Source organism: Hylobates moloch, unplaced genomic scaffold, assembly GCF_009828535.3.
Source record: "Hylobates moloch isolate HMO894 unplaced genomic scaffold, HMol_V3 SCAFFOLD_20, whole genome shotgun sequence".
Classification (NCBI taxonomy): domain Eukaryota; kingdom Metazoa; phylum Chordata; class Mammalia; order Primates; family Hylobatidae; genus Hylobates; species Hylobates moloch.
Genome location: NW_026652295.1, coordinates 46369339 through 46392183, shown reverse-complemented (window position 1 = coordinate 46392183; position 22845 = coordinate 46369339). Strand labels below are relative to the sequence as shown.

At 39.2% G+C, this 22845-nt stretch overlaps 1 protein-coding gene across 1 annotated transcript in view; it reads left to right on the top strand.

The window, feature by feature from the left end:
* Positions 1 to 7521: 7521 nt before the first annotated feature.
* The window catches only part of PTCHD4 (patched domain containing 4), a 195659-nt gene continuing 180335 nt past the window's right edge, over positions 7522 to 22845 (top strand). The window contains exon 1 of the mRNA XM_032753963.2: positions 7522 to 7947. Coding sequence (XP_032609854.2) covers positions 7522 to 7947 — 426 coding nt within the window. The remainder of the gene's footprint in view (positions 7948 to 22845) is intronic.

The following is a 22845-nucleotide window of genomic DNA, read 5'->3' as shown; positions in this document are numbered from 1 at the left end:
AAAGTACAGTTAATATTTTGTATCTCAGAAAAATTTCAGGTTCATTTCCAGACCATCATAATAAAGCAACTATTGCAATAAAGCAAGTCACACAAATTTTTCGGTTTCCCAGTGCATATAAAAATTATCTTTATGCCGTACCATAGTCTGTTAGTTGTCAATAGCATTACATCTAAAAATGTACATAGCTTAATTAAGAAATCTTTTATTGCTGAAAATGCTAATGGTCATTTAAGATTTCTGCAAGTTGTAATCTTTTTGCTGGTGGAAGGTCGTGCCTTGACGTTGATGGCAGCTGACTGCTCAGGGTGATGGTTGCTGAAGGTTAGAGTGGTTGCGGAAATTTCTTAAAATAAGACAACAATGACATTGGCCACATCTCTTGACTTTTCCTTTCATGAAAGATTTCTCTGTAGCATGCAATGTTGTTTGATCGCATTTCACCCACTGCGGAACTTCCTTCAAGATTGGAGTCATTCCTCTCAAACTCTGTGCTACTTTATCAACTAAATTTATGTAATGTTCTAAATATTTTGTTGTCACTTCAGCTATATTCACAGCACTTTCACCAGTAGATGCCATCTCAATAAACCACTTTCTTTGCTCATCTGTAAGAAACAACTCTTCTTCCATTAAAATTTTATTTTGAGATTGCAGCAATTCAGTCTCATCTTCAGGCTTCACTTCTAATGATTTGACCAAGGTGATATAGTGGTTAAGCAGTTAAGTGGTTAAACTAACTAGTACCAAAAAAAAAAAAAAACCCCACAAAACTTGATTGTCTGAAATCTTCTCCAGAACTTTGACTACTTTCCACCATAGAAAAATACTACTTCTGGAGAAAATTCCATACTTATGATTCATTTATAAATGGGACAAAAGTGAGTGTCTACAGGCTTTTTTTTTTACACTTTTAAACATATAGTTGGATATCTGATCATTAGAATATGAATGGTGTTTATCATAGGCTTTAAGCAAATAACATGCAACAACATAACAAGACTGAACCCATGAGTCCTCTTTGATGTGCCCTCTTCAATAGGATGAATTTTAGGTTATCAATTAATGCAAATTCTATCTAAACTTCTTATTACTTTAAGAAAAGATGTTTGCATGGACTCCTTAGGTCACTGAGTTTCATCTCAAAGGTATAGTGAACAGAGATAGAAGATTTTCCAGGTGAATTATATATATGCTTATATTCTATTTAAATAAAGATAATTTAAATAAAGATATGCTTATATCCTATTTAAATAAAGATAATTTTTTAAAATATCAGATATTATTGGACTTCCTTCCTGTACCTTTATAAAGCTTTTTAACATAAATGAATTAAAAATCAGTAAGGCAATTCATTTGCCAGATTATAGTTCTATTTTCCATTTAGAAAGCAGTCTCCAGAAGCAAATTTGCTTCATACAGAAAAATTCAGCATCAAGGTTAGTGTTAGCTGCTCAAAACCCAAACATCCCCAACATCTTATCATGCTTCTTCCTAAAGAAACTGGTTTAAAACAAAACAAAACAAAACAAACCCTGCATATAAACTCTCCCATGACAATGTGCTCAGAGAGGAGGCTGGCCCCATTCCCAGCACCAGTGTGAGTCCAGATCAGCTTCAGCCAATTACCATATTATCATTCCTCTCACCAGTGATTGATTTAGACATGGGTATGGGAAATGAGACTTAAGAGGAAATCTACTGGAGGCCTTCTGGGAAAAGCTTCTTCACTCTTACAAGACACAAGAGCTGAGGCAGCTTCTTCCTTGGGATCTTGTCTGTCTGCATGTGTTGCCTGTGGAGCAAGCATGAGCACAGAGCTCAAGCTGTGGGTATGGGCAAGTCCGAGAGGAAAAGGACCTGGGTTCTTAATTACACTCTTGAGTCTCTAAATTAACCAGCTCTATAACTACTGTTCTTGTGGACATCTTGTTATGTGAGATAAGAAATGTCCTTATTATTCAAGCCAGTTACAGCTGCAGACACCCAAAATGCTAAAGACCAAAATTGCCTCTGAAATGTAAAACGTTATGTCTCGGATATGCCCTTCTGCATACAAGAGGCCTGAGCCAAGCGACAAGGCTAATCCCTGGCAAACTTCATAAACCCGTCACAGAAGAAGGTCAAAGAGCATTTTCTTAAAACCCACAAGCCAGCATTCCTTGAGATGGCAGTGGCAGAACAAGTCTGATGTAAAATGACAAAAAGGGGTCAGATGATAGCCCTGAACTTATAATCAGGACTGAAGGTGAACAGGGCAAAGAATCCAGAAAGAGGGTGAGTTTGCTGCCTGATCATCAAGCTCATCTGCTCTTCTCCCTAGGCACATAGTTAAACTGCATTTTTCAGCCTCCCTGGAGGTTAAGTGCAAATCAGAGAGATGCATGAAAAAGTGATGTTTCTCATGCATTTCAGAAGAAACCATCAAAACCTCCCAGGTGTGCTTCTTGGGGCTGTTTTCCCATTTGCAACTCATAGGCTAGGAAATGACCTCAGGAAGGACTTTGAAGCCGTCAGTGGAAGGTGGATGAATGACTTTGTGGAATCCAGGCCTGAGCTTGATTCCTTTCCTGGATGACCAGAAATACCCACAAGGGACTGCTAACCTTGAACAAGATAAAACTTGGTTTTATTCCACTGAGCTTTGGAGGCTTAGCATGTTAGAATGGTTAGAATTGGTAGTATTAGAGCATTAATTAACATGGCAAACTTACTGAGTTTTTGTGAATACTGCTATGAGTGAATTGAACAAGTGAATAAATGTAATCTATATTTATGAACAAACAGGACCAAATAATTAGGTGTCTTATTTAAAACACCTAGGAAGTAAATTATGGAATTGGCCTAGAACTCAGCTATTCTGTGTCCAAGTCCTGTTTTCTCTGGTGTCCCATCTTGCAAAAGTACAAGCTAATAAGTCCCAACTTGATTCTAAGTCTTGAAAACTCATACTGACCAAGATATATCAGAAAATATGAATTCTGTTTGAACTAAATAGAACCAATTAATGTGTTGTTACTAATTGGTCCCTAAACGCACCACTTTCAGCTTTATATTAAGCCTTATTTTAAATCAGATTTGCAATAATTACCATGTGATTGATATCCACTGATGTTTCAGTGAAAATTAACCTTCTGTGAGCTAATCTGGAATATTGCTAACATTTCCCTTCTCTTTAGCATATAACTCATCTTTCTAATGAATCCCTAATAGTAGTTGGCATTGACTTTTCACAGTATAAAAATTGAGCAACCATGCTTTTCTTCCTTATTTTAAATGATTTTTCTTATAAAAATATATATATTTTTTGTTATAGAAAAACAATTTTTAAATCACTGATAGACCCAGACTTTTTACTGTAGAAATGGGAGGTTGCAGGAAAACAAGGGAAAGGGGCTACAATAATCTATGTAGCAATAGATGAGAGTTGGAGTCATCAATATAAACTCATAGTTAGCTTAATATAGATGCAGATAGTTATATAAAAACCATTACAGATACACAACACACACACATACATATAGATAAGTATACATCCATGTAATGTCCTTGCTCTGTCAGGGATTAGAAGCAATGATACCTCAGTAACAAGCAGCATATCTGGCACCCAGATCTTTGTTTATGATACCATTCTCCAATAAAACAAACAAAGGCTGCTCGGAGAAGTGGCTGATTCTAGGACTGGTATAGGACAGATACACAAGATGAGCCTATAGCATTTCATAATACCAGGAAGTAGTAATACTGCCAGAAAAGAAGAAAATATCCCACAGTAATGGAATATCATAGGGACACAGGAGGCAACTGAAAGAACTCCTTTCCGTGGCCAAAGCTGGAACAATTTATGCAAGAGAGTATTTTCAAATTATAGCCCAAAGTGAAAAAGAAATATCCAGAAATATCCATGAGTCCATGCCAATATAAATAAGTCTGGCTGGATGAATGAATGAATAAATAGAGAAAATAGACAAATACCTTGTGCACAAGATTTGCAAATTACAGACTCCAACCTTAAGGAGGAAGGAGGTAGAGCCTAACTCTCCACTCCTTAAGTGTAAACTGCACATAGTGACTTCTGTCCAAAAAACACAGAATGGAGGATAGTAAAAAGATTAACTTTACAGTGGAGAAACCTGAAAAATGCTACTTCAGTTGAGTGATCAAGGTTCACATCAACAGTGATAAGTCACTTTGAAAGAATGCACCCTTGATATGATGTGATGAAAATGGCACTTTACCTTTCTGTTCTTCCTCCCCAAAATCTCCTAGCCCCAGTCTAATCAGGAGAAAAACATCAGACAATTCCCAATTGAGGAACATTCCACCAAATATCTGACCAATACTTCTCAAAACTGTCAAGCTCATCAAATGCAGGGAAAGCCTGAGAAACTGTCAGGGCCAAAAGGGTCTTAAAGAGACAAGACAGTGAAAAGCAATGTGGGATCCAGGATAGGATCCTGGAACAGAAAAATAGCATAAGGTAAAAAGTAAGGAAAACTAAATAAAGTATGAACTCATAATAATAGTGTATTAATATTGATTCATTAATTTTAAAAATTTACCAAACTAATGTAAGATATTAATAATAGGGGAAACTGAGTGTAGGTTATAAGGAAATTTTCTATACTCTCTGCCAATTTTCTTTCATCTAAAGCCATTTTAAAATTAACAAATGCATTATTTTATAAGTTCACCCACAATCCCATCACCTAGCAATAAACAGAAACATTCTAATGCATCCTTCATTTTTTTCTATGTGTATATTTTTTATTTTGCAAAATGGTTTCATATTATACATAATTCTTCAGTTAACATTCAGTGAATGTATTTCCATGCCTTATAATTCTACAACATGATTTACATTTATGTCAGAGTGGTTCATCTCAGGTATATACCATACATTATTTAGTCAATTATACATTGGTATCTTTATTCTTCCCTAACTCTATTAAATTTATTGAAGAAGGAAGTATGGGAAATGAAGAGAATAAGAAAAAAGACAATAATACTGACATATTTGTTTGTTGTGAGAAGAGAGTAGGCTGCCTGATGCTACCAAAAGGAAATGCAATGGGCTGAGAAGCAAGATAGCCAGAGACCAGTCTCAGTTTTACAGAAAACTCTGAGGGTGGCCTTGAAGTCACTTAATCTCTGTCATTTTTAGTGTCCTTATTTATAAAATGGACTTGATAAGTTATGCAACAATGTCCATTTCTAAAATCTATTACTGCATATTTTGCATAAAGGCTATTAAAAAATTTAATGTAGAGGATATAACCAAGTATACTTAATGTAATATCGAAGTTATAGAAAATGGATGATAGATACATTTCCTCTCTGCTGTATAGCCAAAAATTTCCCATCATGTGGCACTACTGGAATACATTATATAAAGTGATAAAAAGATCTGACAGTGGGATGCAAAAGTGACTCCGCTGAAGGAGAGGAAAGACTAGTCTATGAATGTGGCAAAGAGATTGAGTTTGACTGAATACAAAAAAGGCAGTGTAACAATACAATGGGCTTCCTAGAAAAATTTGTGAATTCGGGAATGTTGTAGCATGGGCCAGATGGAGAACTACCAGAGATAATATAGAAGCTATTCCTGCTCTCAGTAGAAATTCAAACAGAATGGCCGCCAAGGTCACTTTCAATTTAGAAAGGGTGGAATTTTTATTTAATCTTATATATGACACCTTCTTTTAGACATTTTTCCTTAAGCATTGTCGCTGTTTCTGAGCTCTCTGCTGTGTCATTGGTCTCTTAACTGAAGAATCAATTCCAGTAGAAAAAAATAAAAGGTATATATTATGACAAGGAGTACTTTAGCTTGTTTGTATGCATAGATGGGTCCCTTTCTAAGTATCTAATTAAGAATGGGCACTTTCACTGTTATTAAGAAAGTGTGCACAGAACATCTCTTGAAACTCAATCTTTTCTATGAAGTCATTCCAAAAAGAACAGAAACTTTGGAAAGCAAATCTCCAGTTCACAATCACACTTTAGAGTTTGCCCTAAAAAATTCATATACACACACACACACACACACTTATTAATATTAGTTTTTGAAGCTGACCTGATCTGAAGCTGAGATCCTCATCTTCACACTTTTGGATGCTGAAGGAGGAACTGTATCTGGTGGGGGTTTTCTTTCTTATACGGTGAAGGAGATTCACTGTTTTTTACAAGTGACTCCAATAGGTTTCCCTCTACCCACCCGACTCTCTTTTTTTTCAGGCGAAACTACCTGGTATGTGTCTGGAAGTGTCTGTTTCTGGAATTCCACTCACAGGGGAAAATTAGCCTAAACTAGATGGCTTGAAACAGTCCTCATGGGTGAGGGGTGGAAGGAGACACTGGGAAAAGGGAACTGAAATCAGCTTTAGGAACTTTCTGTCCTTTAATCTCAAGAATACGGAAAGTGAATGTAACATGTTATGAGAAACCTCATATTGCCTGTAGCTCTTCACTTTCCATACACACACACGCACACGCACACAGGCTACTGCTATTGGCAAATGCCTCCTCTCCAGCCATCAGAGGAAGGAAGCTATCCAGACAGTCCCAACGCACCAGGGATAGATGGGGTCTCCGCAGCCGTCAGCTGCAGCGGACTGGTCTGTGGAATCACAGCGAGGAAGGTGTTGCGAGGAAATCCCTTGCATGCTGTGTGGTGTGTTAAAAATGCAGCATCATCCTCTCTGCTCCTTTTCTTCGCTGAAAAGCAGAATTCGAGGGCACAGGGAAACTGGAGGGGCGAGAAGGCTGCCTCCTGCAGCCCTGGAGCTGTCTCCCTCTACGCCCCACTCCTTGGGCTCTAATTGCCCCTGTTCCAATGGGCCAGCAGCACCTTCACCATTTATTTCCTCTTCCATTCACTCCAGCGGGGAGGGAAGAGGGAACACAAAACTCTAAAAATAACTGTCAGCATCTTAAAAAAAGAAAAAAGCTTATCTGCCCCCCCCCCCACCCCCAACGTGCTCCCGCCCTTCTCCCTCCTCTCTCCCCCTCAGCACCCCCCCCACTTTATGGGGCACATGTCTGCTTCTTACAACACCGAGGCACATGGTTCCAGTTAGGCACCGAACCCCACCAAGACAGAGAGGAAATTCACATCTGTGGGACGCTCCACACAGAACCACCTCCAGCGAGGGAGGCCAGGGGACTGCAGCACCGAGATGAAGGGCTAGACCGAGGGAACGCTGCTCATGCGGTGAGAGCCAGCGCGGGAGGCGGCGAGGGCGCGGGGAGGCCGGGGAGGGGGTGGGCCCCGCGGCGCCCCCGCAGCGCCCGCCGCCCGCCCCCTCGCGCGCTGTCGGTATTTGCCCGCCTTGCTGCAACTTGCTGCAGTGTTTGAAAGAGTAGTAGGAGCGCATGGAGGTGGGGCCGGGGAAAGACCAGGCGGAGTGGTTGTGGGGTGAGCGCGGAGTGGGTGGGGAGGCGGCGGCGGTGGGGAGGGGGGACTGGCCCCAGGGGGTGGGATGGGGGAGAACGGGGTAGCCCGGCGCTTACACATGTCACATGTGCTTTTTAAGACGGCCGGGAGCGCCTGCGAGCTGGATCTGGTGGAGGATGCTGCGGCAGGTGCTTCGCAGAGGGCTCCAGTCGTTCTGCCACAGGCTGGGTTTGTGCGTGAGCCGGCACCCGGTCTTTTTCCTCACCGTGCCCGCAGTCCTGACAATCACCTTCGGCCTCAGCGCGCTCAACCGCTTCCAGCCCGAGGGCGACCTGGAGCGCCTGGTCGCTCCCAGCCACAGCCTGGCCAAGATCGAGCGCAGCCTGGCCAGCAGCCTTTTCCCCCTGGACCAGTCCAAAAGCCAGCTCTATTCGGACTTACACACCCCTGGGAGGTATGGCAGGGTGATCCTCCTCTCCCCAACCGGGGACAATATTTTGCTCCAGGCTGAGGGGATCCTGCAGACCCACCGAGCCGTGCTGGAAATGAAGGTGAACCACAAGGGCTATAATTATACTTTTTCCCATCTGTGTGTGTTGAGAAATCAGGATAAGAAATGCGTGCTGGATGATATTATTTCAGTGCTAGAGGATCTCAGGCAGGCTGCCGTCTCCAATAAGACAACAGCCAGGGTGCAAGTGAGGTATCCCAACACTAAATTAAAGGTATGCTCCTTCTGCATGCTTCTGCCAATTAAAGAGGCAGCACTTCATTTCTTGCCCTAAACAAGCAAAGAAAATGCAGAGGTCTCATCCTTAAGACTCAGAAGCTAATGCTTCTTTCATTTCTGGGGGGAAAAGATGGGCAACTGAGTGAAGAAAACAGGCAATGAATGGTATGACTAGATATTAAGAAATTCAAGGCCAAACAAAACAAATGCCAAAAATAAAAAAAAAAAAAGAAAAATGAAAACAAAAGTTATTTCTGAGACCCTGCAATTACATCTTTGTTCAGGGTTAATAAATCAGTGAATGGAAGGGGGAGGGGGAATCCTCAACAATTTGTGGGATTTCTTTTCATTATGGGGCTCAATGTATTTCTTATTACTGATTACACATCCACCTGGTGTCATACCCACCTATTTACATCTTCAGCCTGGCTTGATTGTTAACATGTGGGGAGTTTGTGTTTTGGTGCTGTGTGAGTGTGTGTCTGAAAGCAGTGAGTTATGAATGTAGTAGGGATTCCAGGAATGATGTGTATGTGTGTTTGCATAGCAAACGAAGCAGGAATTTTCTGTGTATAAAAATAGGAATGTGCACCTAACTGATGTACTAGATAACTGAGTCCAGTGATCTTCCTTTCCCATAAAAAATTCCAAATGAGAGCAAGATTATTACAACAGCCTTATAACAAAAGGAAAGAAAAAAATCACAGTCAGCAAAATTTACAAAGAACGGTCATTTCAGCATTAAATATATTGTGCTGTTTAGACTCTCAATTTAAATTTTGTCTCTCAAATGAGATTTCTAAACTCATTCTACACTGTCAAGATTGAGCTGCTGCAGGCAATGAGGCATGCAGTCTCCAGGTGACTGAAGTTTCAGGGACAAATGTGACTTCCAAAAGAGTCACTGCACCATTTGTCTGCTTGACCCCGTGCATGCCCAGAAGCTGCACAGCCAAGAACTTCCAAGACAGGTGTTTCCCAAGAAGAAGAATTTTTTTTTAATGTATGTGAGGATATGTGTGTGCATCTGTGGAGACAGTGGAATAGAAAGGACCCCAGTTTCAATAAATGAATGGCCTAACATAGGAAATCACTAATTTGATATAGTCAGCATCTATACATAAAAAAATAACTTTTTCAGGAGTTTTGAGAGAAAAAAATCTTTTTCTTAAATTGAAGGAGGATTTAATGCACTTAGAAACTAGAGATTCCTCAGGGAAACCTTATAACCTGCTTTTTTTTTTTCTTAACATGGTGTCCTCATTTAAATGGATCCAGAGGCTGACAAGGGTTTCAGCTTTACAAAGCCGAGCAGCCCCTTGATGTTTAGCGAAACGAAACAGATGATTTATCAGCTTTAAATCTAGGTTAGGGTTTGCCTGCTTCAAACTTACTGATGGGAGCATGTTGGATGTGTGGTTAGGCAGCATGCTTTCCATTTCCCGAATCCTTTGCCATCAACATTATTGCTTGCTAAAGAAAAGGATGTGGTGGAGAGGTAATCTTCCTAACCTATACTCTTTTAATTGAGTTCTTTCCTATGCCAAACACCTGGAGTAAAGAAAGATTTGAAACTTTGTCATATTTAAACTTCAGTTGATTTTTCCTATGGAGTCAACTTTGCAGTTCATTAGTATGCATTATTGGTTGGGCGCTCTAGTGCTTGTATTCACAGGATCCTCCAGGTGTAAAATTTTTGTTCAATCAGCCACTGAGGAGATTTTGTTTATCTGGTAATATGATTATGCTATTTACAGTATAAAATCCCTGAGGTATTCAATTTACTCATTTAATAATCATTGGTTGTGCTCTTATGATTTACTAAATGTTCTTCTAAGCATGTGAGACAGAGTTTGGGGCAAGAAAAGCAAAGTTCTCACTCTCATGAGGCTTAAGAGTAGTAGTCTGGGTGACAGAGGGATAATGTCTCAAAAAAAAAAAAAGTAGATGTCAGTGTCCTCACCCAGAGTAACCTGCAAGCAGGAACGCTACAATCTTTGAGTGCACCATTGATCCAACACCATGCTAGGCCTATAACAGGTGCTTCATGGAAACTTCATGCTATTTGTTGGTTGATATACATCTTAGTAGGAGTCAGAGGGCAATCACAAAAGAAGGGAATCATTAATTACAAAGGTTAATATCATAATAGCATAAAAAGAACAGAAGTGTTACACATTAAAGTTCTTATTCTGCAATATTCTAGTATCTATCGATGTTTCCTCAAATGTGTTGTCTTATCTCTCTCTGCATGGCATCAGTGGGAGTCATTATATTTGGGTAAATTGGGCTTTTGAGATTTTCTGAGAGCAATGGGCCCTCTCAAGTGTTCAGACACAATCGCATGCAATATAAAATGTAATATTCAAAATAGAATCTTAAGAGTATCACGGATGCCTAGAATCTTGTCAGAGACTTTCCAGAGGCTCCCAGGATCAGAACTCCCTGGCAGAGAGCAAAATGAGATGGCCTTTTGTTTTAATCACGTGTTATTTAAAGATGATTTTGGTTCCTGTGTTTCAAGGGCTCTCAAAGTATGCCTCTATGATACTGATACACACTGAAGTGTGAGAACTCCTGGTGTACAAGATTTGAGGAAAATTTTTATATGTATATTTTTTAGCCCTCAAATTCATTTTGCTTTCTCCTGTTCTACTAGGTCACCACTCTTCCCAACTCTGACCAATATGGAAAATTTTAGTATTGGAAAATGCTATTGGTAGGCAGAAAATTAGGAAATTGCAGAATAAATAGTGGTGGCTGCATAATATGAGTATGAATTGGCAATTACTTGACATTAAAGAAGCAGGTCAGTGCTTAGGGACAGGCTGAAGATGTGTAAACACTGATTGACTGACAGAAGTGGTCAGAAACCTTTGTTATGACAATAGAAGGTCATCTTCCAAGTATTATTAAGACACCCAGGGAGTCCTGGACACAGAAAGGTTTAGAACTTCTGATAAACATGATTATGTTGACAAGGTGATCCAGACAAGCAGGGACACAGAAAGGTACCTTCTATGGAATTCCAAATAGAGGCTTAGATAAAGCTGGTATGAAAAAAACAGCCATTGACTTAGAATACCATAGAAGAAATGGTACATATACACGATTTCAAAAGCTGTGTAGAAAATAGGCCAAAATCTGAAATCCCTACATCTACATGACATGATCTCTGCAATTATTCCCTTCATTATAATCTTTTATATCCCTCAGTAGGCACACGAATCATAGCGTATATCCTTTCTGTACTATTCACTTTCCCCACCCCAACCTAATCTAGTTCTATGTAGATAGTATTTACAACAAATAGCCATTGATTAATTTATTGATTAACTTGCACACTTGTACTGCTATATCACAAAATTATCATCACTTTTTAAACTTTTGTGGCTTGCTTTTATGGTAAAGGTATTCTTTGTATTCTCCAGCTGTCTTTAAAGTGCTTTTGACCCAAATATTTAGGGGCTATTTTTTTTCACCGATTACAATATACGCATCATACTGTTGTATACAGTAATAGAAATGGGCAGACTGAATTTTTAAGTAAACTACTTAACATGTTGTTGAAGACTCCCTTTTGATTAAAGTGAGATAGGCATTCAGAATCTTTAAGCAAGGACTGTTCTGGACTCTAAGAAATGTTTTCATTATCATTCAAGGTCCGGTGTTTACAGGTAATATTTCCATGTTTTTAGGTAGGCCATCATAACCTCACTTTTCCACCTGGCTAGTTTCATGAAAGCAACAATTCTCATATGTCCCCACTTCTTTATTTTAGCCACAGTAAAGACATAGGTAAAGATTTAAGCAGACAAATGTGGTCCTTCGATATGGGTTTGATTCCAAGTCTAGATCCCAACATCCTGGCCAACAGTGATAGAGAAATAAAGCAAATCTATTTCCCTTAATCCTGCCATTCCCATTATATTCCATTAATAAGCACACCTCTGAACAGATGTTAAAGTGAAATCAGTATGTACTTCAATGTACCACATTTGAAATAAGAGCAAAGATAGATTTTCCTGCTTCTTAACAGAAGACAGTGTTTCTCTGGGTACATTTCAGGTGCATGCTCTAGGTTTGGAAGATGTTGCCGTTAATTATTTAGCTCCAATCTCAATGGAACAGTAACTTAAGCCAACATGAAAAGTGAGGACCAGCATTACTTGGGGAAATTTTCAAGCAAAGTTATGCTATGGACTTCTTTCTCTAATTCTAAAACCATATAAGATATACATGTCAAGATCTTCTCTGATATTTTGATTTAAGCTTACCTTTCTGACTGAGTAAAACATCCCTACCTTACTGAACATTCAGTCTGTATCCTATATGGTGCTAGGTGTTTTAAACACACATGCTATTTAATCTTTACAAGTTTTTAAGTCAGGGGGATTATTTCTATTCCCATTTTTATAAGAAGAAAACTGAAGGACAGGAGGTTGACTTCCTTGAAGTCCCCAAGCTAGTACTTGCTGGAGCTTGGATTTAAATCTAGTTCTGTCTGGTACTGAAGCTCATATTCTTAACCACAATACTATATTAGATCCCATGACATCTTCCATCATTCTCTGTAACGACAGCCCTTTATACTAAGAAAGAAGTAGGGCTCTAATTCCTGACATCTGAAATCCATGACAAAATACCACTACTAATATTTCACATTATTTCCCTTACTTGCTCAGAGTGACTGGCTCATAGGAAGGTGACACAGAGTGAAGCTTCTAGTTTGGGCAAATTCTTACTATCCCCTTACTGTGGAGAGTTTAGCAAAGTCTTCATTGGCACATGATTTCACCTTTAATATCATTTCCTATCAAGTCAGAACAAACCAAGGTAAGGCTCCAGGATCAGCTGAAAGTAGATTCCTGTAACCTGGCCCAAAGTTTTGAGCCAGTGGCTTATGTGCCAAAGAAACTTGAGTATTCCTGGCTTCAAATGGCCTGAAAAAAAAGATTGATGGGATAGCACAATATGCTCTAAATTGAGAAATATTCAGGAGACCTGAGTTCTATGAGACCTAGGTTTCTGTACTGGTTAGAACTCTCAGTTCTTTAAGGATCAATTGTGTGACATTAGGCAAGTCTCCTCACCAGTGTAGGTGTCAGCTTCTTTCTCTGTAAAATGACAGAGTCAGTTCAGGGATTGTCAGGATTCTTGCCAGCCAATCAAATTCTATGATTCTTAGGTACCATTCTACCACATAGTAGATAATTATCATTATAGTGGATTTGGGGATATATTCTAGTATGTTTTTCTTCTGGAGTAAAGTAGATGTGCTTGCTTCCATTTGAATGATGCCACTGAAAGACTTTTATCATAGCACCCAACTGAATTATTGTACATATTTTTCATGGCCATCCTATTGGGATAAGTTCTTTTATTAAATTTTTCTGAGCACCCAAAGTGGGCTAAAGAATTGCTTGGCACTGGGGCCTAGCTTCTGCTCCTTGGTTTCAGCAAGGCCTTAAAACCAGATTTAAATCTGGTTTTAAATTTTTCATAAGTACTTTTTTAAGCTTCCTTTTATTATCCTAACTCAAGGATTAAGAGAGGGTTAAAAAAAAAAAGGTGGGGGGGATAGAAAAGGGTTCTCTCCATTCTTCTTCCCATTTCCTTATCTTCAGCTTATCTGATGATAGTTTCCTTTAGTCGTTCAAGACCACCAAGGACTTGGGGTGGGGGTGGAGAGTAGAAGTCAAAGAGATATACACATCATGATGGAAGTGTATAAGGAGACCAAGATCATCCCCACTCCGCCAAAAATACCATACTTCTTTCCGTGTCCTGACACCATAAGCAAAAATGCACTGTAACCGTTTTTATTTTCTTAATCTTGTCTACTTTAAATAATTCTATATTATAAATGAAGCAATCTTTATGTTGCATTTTTCAAAATATATTGCGTATGGAGAATATTTTGCATTTTTGCATTTTAACCCATTAGCGATTACACCGTGATTTGACCACATTGCTTTTAATTCTGTTCTAGAATTGACCAGCTTTTGTCCAGACCTGTTTCAGATACATCCAGACATAGGCTCAATATTAATTTTTTTTAATTTTATTTATTTATTTATTTATTTTTTATTATAGTTTAGGTTTTAGGGTACATGTGCACAATGTGCAGGTTTGTTACATATGTATCCATGTGCCATGTTGATTTCCTGCACCCATTAACTCGTCATTTAGCATTAGGTATATCTCCTAATGCTGTCCCTCCCCCCCCCCCCCTACCCCCCAACAGTCCCCAGAGTGTGGTGTTCCCCTTCCTGTGTCCATGAGTTCTCATTGTTCAATTCCCACCTATGAGTGAGAACATGCGGTGTTTGGTTTTTTGTCTTTACGATAGTTTACTGAGAATGATGTTTTCCAGTTTCATCCATGTCCCTACAAAGGACATGAACTCATTATTTTTTATGGCTGCATAGTATTCCATGGTATATATGTGCCACATTTTCTTAATCCAGTCTATCGTTGTTGGACATTTGGGTTGGTTCCAACTCTTTGCTATTGTGAATAGTGCCGCAATAAACATACGTGTGCATGTGTCTTTATAGCAGCATGATTTATAGTCCTTTGGGTATATACCCAGTAATGGAATGGCTGGGTCAAATGGTATTTCTACTTCTAGATCCCTGAGGAATTGCCACACTGACTTCCACAATGGTTGAACTAGTTTACAGTCCCACCAACAGTGTAAAAGTGTTCCTATTTCTCCACATCCTCTCCAGCATCTGTTGTTTCCTGATATTTTAATGATGGCCATTCTAACTGGTGTGAGATGGTATCTCACTGTGGTTTTGATTTGCATTTCTCTGATGGCCAGTGATGATGAGCATTTCTTCATGTGTTTTTTGGCTGCATAAATGTCTTCTTTTGAGAAGTGTCTGTTCATGTCCTTTGCCCACTTTTTGATGGGGTTGTTTGGTTTTTTCTTGTAAATTTGTTTGAGTTCATTGTAGATTCTGGATATTAGCCCTTTGTCAGATGAGTAGGTTGCAAAAATTTTCTCCCATTCTGTAGGTTGCCTGTTCACTCTGATGGTAGTTTCTTTTGCTGTGCAGAAGCTCTTTAGTTTAATGAGATCCCATTTGTCAATTTTGGCTTTTGTTGCCATTGCTTTTGGTGTTTTAGACATGAAGTCCTTGCCCACGCCTATGTCCTGAATGGTATTGCCTAGGTTTTCTTGTAGGATTTTAATGGTTTTAGGTCTAACATTTAAGTCTTCAAACTATACTACAAGGCTACAGTAACCAAAACAGCATGGTACTGGTACCACAACAGAGGCATAGATCAGTGGAACAGAACAGAGCCCTCAGAAATGATGCCGCATATCTACAACTATCTGATCTTTGACAAACTTGACAAAAACAATAAATGGGGAAAGGATTCCCTATTTAATAAATGGTGCTGGGAAAACTGGCTAGCCATATGTAGAAAGCTGAAACTGGATCCCTTCCTTACACCTTATACAAAAATTAATTCAAGATGGATTAAAGACTTAAATGTTAGACCTAAAACCATTAATATTAAATATTTTTAAAGAAGAAATCTGAAAATTCCAACCTCCTAGATTTGCCCAAGACACCTTTTGATTGGACAGCAGATCTATTTCTTCCCTAACTTAGTTAAACAAATCACTCAAGTCTCCTTCCCAGGGTGGAATCATGGAATGACTCATTTCTTTAGAGTGTTTCTGCCAGTGTGCTGGTGGACAAGGGTACATTTATAACAGCCCTGGCACACAGAAATATTTAGGCAATGGTTCTGACTTAAAAGCATGCCAAATTGCATTGTAAGCCTCATAATTAATTTCAGTTTGTTTTCTAAGACCTTGCTTCTCAAAGTGGTTTGTATAGACCAGCAGCATGAGCACCACCTGGGAGCTTCTTTGAAATTAAAACTCCCCAGGTCTTACAAAAGACCTACTGATCAGAATCTGCATTTCAACAAGCTCCTCAGGTGATTAATATGCCCCTTTGGGTTAGAGACGCTCAGATCTAAAACTCAAGGTTGACCTCAGCTCTCCTAATTCATTATGTTATTTGGAAGACTCATATATTGTTGAGACTGAATATGCCATAAGAAAATATGGTAATTGAGCCTCTCAACATATCGTTTATCATGGTGTTATCATGGAAACACCAAAGAGGTATCTGGAGAATTATCAAGAGGCTGTTCTACATTGAAAAAGCCTCATCCCTATCATCTATAGTTGAGCCTGTCACCTGTTTAAGGTTTAAGCTGATTACAGTCGTTCAATATTTTCTAAAACTGTTGAAATTAAATCTAACCATCTCTTTAAGAAAAAAAAATCAGCAGCATTTTTCTCAAGTCCCTTTGCAGTTATTTCACAATAGTGGCAGCATTAAACCTTAGTTACTCCAATTATGTTAATATTATATGAGAATGCAAGATATGGGAACCACACATGGGAGTAAAATTATTTGGAGGAAAATAAAACACAAAATTACTGAAGAGTGTACCTTTAAAGCAGCATTGTAATCTATGCTTTTTTCAGACAGGATTATTATGGAAGAGCCTCTCACTGAAATCAAGGCTCATTTTCTGTCATTGAGATGAATTCAGGGCCTCTGAAAGGTGCCTGATGAACAGCATTCAAAAATGAATGGATTGTGTTTAGTTACAGGATTTGTGTTGGAACAGCCAATGTTCCTCTTCTGGAGCTCCCCTCCCAACATGGAGAGGCCTCACCTGTGATCTTCTAACTTTGCCATTTCAAAGGCTGAAGGCAGGTCAGGCACGGTGGCTCACTCCTGCAATCCCAGCACTTTGGGAGGCTGAGGTGGGTGGATCGTTTGAGCCCAGGAGTTCAAGACCAGCCTGGGCAGCATGGCGAAACCCCATCTCTATGAAAAAATACAGACATTAGCCAGGTGTGGTGGTACACACCTGTGGTCACAGCTACTTGAGAGGCAGAGGTGGGAGGATGCCTTGAGCCTGGCAGGCTGAAGTTGCAGTGAGCCAAGATTGCATCACTGTACAGCCTGGGCAAAAGAAGGAAACCCTGTCTCAAAACAACAAAACAAAAAGACTGAAGACAGAGCATAGGTTCTGGGTTCTAGGAAGCTAAAAATGTATGTAAAGGGCTCTCATAGCTTCAGGAGGTTATGAAAGAAGATGAGGTGTTCATGACAGATGGAAGTTTGATTGGATGTTAAGGGTTCAGCCTCAAAGTTCACTCTTCCCTTTAAATTTGAGCTCCATTCTCTTACCTCACCAGGTCTTTTAATGACATGGAGAGTGAGCATGTTCAGTTCTGATTGTCAGTGCAGGCCATACGAATGTGGGTAAGACAGACATCGTGTGGGTAAGATTCAAAAGCCATTCACATACACATTCATTTAGGAAACTATTGTGTCTGCTAAGTCTCATGCAATGTGTTGGCCACTGGAGATTCAGTGAGAAACAAAACAGATGTGGTCCTTGCCCTCCCGGAGCTTGAGTCTTGTTAAAGAAAGCACACACACACACACAATCACACATATAAATTCATAATTACAAATTATCATGGATGAAAAATACACGATGCTGTGAGAGTAGAATACCAAGTTTGGGGGTAAAAAAACAGTTTTCTTGAGAAAGTGACTGTGAGCAGAGATCTGATGGGTTAGAGGGAGTTAACACACAGGGATGGGTTAATGGTAGAGACAATAAAGAATATGATGGAGAGGACGTGGTGCCCTAGAAGCACTGAAGGAAAGACACTGTGGATAGAGGTTAAAGAGTGATGGTGGTGAGTGCTGAGGGTCATGTAATGAATTTCTTGAGAGTCAGCATAGGTAACATCATTTAGGTCACGGTTTGTACATCCAGATTGTGTTACATCTTAGCTCTACCCCCATTAACTCTATGACTTTAGGTACTTTGTTTGTTTGTTTGTTTGTTTGTTTGTTTGTTTGTTTGAGACTGTCTCACTCTGTCGCCCAGGCTGAGTGCGTGGCGCGATCTTGGCTCACTGCAACCTCTGCCTCCTGGGTTCAAGCGATTCTCCTGCCTCAGCCTCCCGAGTAGCTGTGACTGCAGGCACCCACCACCAAGCCCAGCCAATTTTTGTATTTTTAGTAGAGAAGGAGTTTCACCATGTTGCCCAGGATGGTCTGTATTTCTTGACTTTGTAATCCACCCACTTCCGCCTCCCAAAATGCTGGGATTACAGGCGTGAGCCACCCCGCCCTGCCCATTTTTTAACTTCTTTGTAACACTTCCCTCATAATAGCCCTTACCTCACAGTATTGAGTGTATTAAATCAGCTCCTAATACCTTAGGCAGTGCTTCTCATACTCTAATAATCATCTAAGAATCTTGTTAAAAATGCAGATTCTTCTTCAGTAGGTCTGCAGTGGGGTGAGAGTCTGCATTTCAAGCAAGCTCCTGAGTGGCACTGATGGTGCTGGTACATGATCCACACTCTGAGTAGGAAGATTATAAGGTACTTAGAACAGCACCTGGTTCATTATACATTCTTAACAAATGCTAGTGGGTGAAGTTCTTGAGTGTTGACCTTCAGCCTTGACCTTCTGCCCTTATCTGGAAGACAGGGAATTGCCTTCTTTTGAATTCATGATTAGATTTAAAAATCATTTTTGTTTCAACCCTCGAAGCTGAAAATCTCTCCTATTTTTGGTAGTCCTCATTAATTCTTTAGTAAGTGTAATAAGATGGACATAGACCCTTCTGCCTTTTGCACTGAAGAACTGGAGCTGCCTGCAGGTCATCGTTCAGAATGTGACCTCTCTTTGCTAAGGACAGTACAAAGTAGCAAAGGAAGATCTCTTGGACCCTTGTCTCAGTGTGCACTGGGTCTGAAAGTATTTTCAAGATTTTATTTTTATGATATTCTCAATAGAGCTAGCCTTGACCACTCTCTTCCCTCTTGGTTTTGTGATATTATGGTTCTTTGTTTCTCTGATGGTTCTCTACCATTTACTGGCTTACTTTCTTTTCTATTCCCATAGGCATATTTTTAATAAAATATTTTTTTCTCAGAATCCATTCTGTTAATATTCTCATTCAAGCCAAGCATCTGCTATTTTCTTCCATGTCTGTAACTCAATGGCACCTCTATGCTACCATTAACTCAGACTCAGTGTCTCGGTCATCTATAATTAAGTTTCCCCCACTCAGTCAAAACATATAAACAGTAATATCTAATTAATCATCGGACCATAGTCATTCTACAGCAGTAGTTCTCAAAGGGTAGTCCTTGGACCAGCAGCATTGACATCACCTGGGAACTTGTTAGAAATGCAAATTCTCAGACCTAATTCGGGATCTGCTGAAACACTGGGGCTAGCGCCCAACAAGCCCTACAGGTGACTCTGACTCCAGTTAAAGGGTGCTCAGTCTTGGCTGAGTGTAGAAATCATTGGTGGAGCTTTAAAAATACTGATTTCATGGATCCCATCTACAGAGATTCAGATTTAATTGACCTGGAGATGGCCCAGGCACTGTGACTTTTAAAGGCACTTCTGGTGACTATAACAGATTACCAATGCTCAGAACCAAAGTCTTTTTTTCAAACATATTTTCATTTTCATTCTTGGCTGTCTGTACCTGGGGCCTTCATTGTCATTTATCTATTCTATTTAAGTGACAATCTAATTCTTCTCACTATAATTTATCAGGCTTAAACCTAGTCTATGTTACAAGATCATATGAATCTCTTGATTATTCTCTTCCTTAACCAACTCTTACAAGCACTTCCCATTTCGGGAAGAAAAAACCACAAACTCCTGACCATGGCCATTGAGAACTTCCCTTAGCTCAGCCTCCAAGTTCCCTTGTAGTTTCACTTATCATTACATCAAATGCTGCAAGAAACAAAAACAATCACATCCTGAACTTTCCTGGTTTCTTATCATCATTCATACTGTTCGTTTTGCTTGGAATTTATTGCACAGTCAAAATCATATATATCTCTTAAAAGCTGAGGCCTTAAAGCCACTTTTTCCATGGAGCTTCTCTAAGTACTTCCAGAAGTAGAAAGCATTTTCATATACTTTAGAGGTAGGTAGTTCCCTTAGTCTCTATCTAACTTGTATTATAAATATACAGTGAATCTCTACTAAAGTATAAGTGTATGTGCCTAATGAACTAATAGGGCATTTAGCTTTCTTAGCATAAATTAATTTGCCTGGGAGGATATAACCAGCAAGGAAGTCTGCAGGGCAAGTCCTTGAAGGAAGTTGTAAAGGAATCAAACCAAAGCCCATTCCAGTCAGTCTGATATCCTATGATTTGTCCCAGCCCTGGCTACAGAAAGACATTGAAAGCCATTTTCATGAGTGGTCCTGAGATACATGAGGCACAAGCAACAGTTTTGGGCTCAGAAAAAGGAAAAAAAAAAAAAAACAAAAAACACTGCCAGAAGAGGGAGGGACTTTTTACCCACCTGTACACAGCACCCATGTGGCTTCAGCTAAGGAAAGGTTGCAGAGAGCATATGCTTGGGCACCTGATGGGTTGCCAAATATAGCAAGTAAAAATACAGGACACCCAGTTAAATTTAAATTTCAGATTTTGTTTTAAAGAATAACTTTTTGGTATAAGTATGTAATAAATATTGCATTCTTTACTTATCTGAAATTCAGATTTAACTGGGTGTGCTATATTTGATCTGACAAATATGGCACCATGAGAGTTTGCAGAATCACATCTGGAGACTTCAGCACAGTCTTCAGTGTCACATGGTCACCAGTACTTGCAGTTCTAACTCACAGCAGTGATCATCAGCCAGAAGGTTGAAGAGGAAGACCATGAAAGGCCTAGTGGAGACTACTGAAACATATTCTATATTCTAAGGGCCCCTAGAAATGCATAGGTGAAGGTTTGCAAGGGCCAGAGCTCCCATCATATTCAAGTGGGAACGCCAGCAAGTGAAATTTAAGTTACTCTTAATATGACCTGTTTTGTATACTCTGGCCTTAAGAAACCCAAGTTACATTTATCATTTTAATATATCCAAGAAACTACACTCAATTAAGATTTCACTGAATCCAAATATCTTTTGTTTTATGTTCAACTATGAGAAGATAGAAACCATATATACATCAGAAAAAATTGATTACTGAAAATAAATGACAGGCACATATTAGTGAAAAGTTACAGACTGAAAATATTAACAGGCTAAAACCTGAACCCCTAGACAGTATAGGTTACCCTTTTTATGTATGAAAAATTTCATTAAAAACAAAGGAGAAGCATGCTGTTAACATTCGTACTATAGCACCAATAAGTATATGTGTTATTTAGAACCTTTCTTATTTTCCTTCAAAATTATGAAGCTTTTGAAAGTAGCCTTTTATAAAGCTTTTGAGGATATGTATTGAATCTCGTTTACATTTATAGCCTTCTCCACATAATTTAAAAACAGTTTTGCATATAAGAAAGCCTTCAGTAAATGACGGATGAAATGAAGTAAATGTAAATGTATTTGTTTCGGAAGGGAATTCTCATTTAGTGCTGATTCTGGTTGCCTGTATCTGTTTAATTCAACATTTACCATACTTTTCTACTGAGAGTGGGAAACATTGGATACCATCCTAATATTCCATATGTGGCTCTTGCATAGTACCCTTCCCTCATGGGAAAAGCCTAGCTTGTCATTTCTTCCTTCCCAGGAACTGAGTCTTTCTGTACAAGTCACTGTAGGGGATGGTCTCTACAGGGCAAAGACCTGGGTAGGTGCGGCAGAACCTGCATAACAGGGCATGAGGACAGAGAGGGTAGGGCCCCGCTAAGTGCCCCAGGAGACAGATACTTACCCTGCAAGAACGCCTCAGGGGAATGAGAGAAGCTCAGTGTTTGAACTAGTTTAATGACCCCCTTTTATAGATAGAGCATACCTCTCTGAGGGAGTAGCACATAAAGCTGATATTAGCAGCTTGGCTCTTATTTTCGTTTCATTCTTTCAATCATTTTCACCTTGGGGATTGTTTTTAAGGAATTGGATTCTTTCTAGGCTGTGAGCCTTTAGACTTTATTAGCTAATCACATCTTATTAGAGTATCTCTTCCAAAGCAGTGTTCAAATTTATATTTTTAGAGTTAATTTCTCTTAAAAAGTGGTTTATAAACTGATATTATCTTACCTATCTTCCTCTTGATTGAAAAATATTTTGGTAATTGATAACTAACTTGATAAGAGCTTCTCACTCCCCATCTTTCCCTCTCAGCTCAATATCCTGTGAATTCATTGACTGGAAATTTATTTCCAATCTTTAACTATAAAATACACAGTTGTCATCATAGGGTGCATGTCTTTTTTATCCTATTTATTTTTATTGTTTTATCATAAACTTATAAGCATCCATTGACAATCTGACCCACTTAGACTAAAGCAACAAATGTTTTTACTGGGTGGATCCTGTTTCTTGATGGACTAATAGGGGAGCCAGTTATTGATCGAGTCTGTCTTTAAAATTTTTTAAATAATGATGAAGTGGGTAATACATAGGAAACAGACAAACCTATGAATCAAATATCTCCATTTACTTGCTGTATGACTTTGGATGTGACACTTAACGTCTTCGTCCCTCAGCTTTTCTGGGATCAAAAAATGGTATTGTTACTATCCACCCTGCAGATTTTCAAAATATTTAGCACTTAGTAGTTTTTAAAATAAATTGTAGCGAGTTTTTATTAACATAAACTCAGAATCCTAACATCACTGGAAGATTAGGAAACCACGTGAT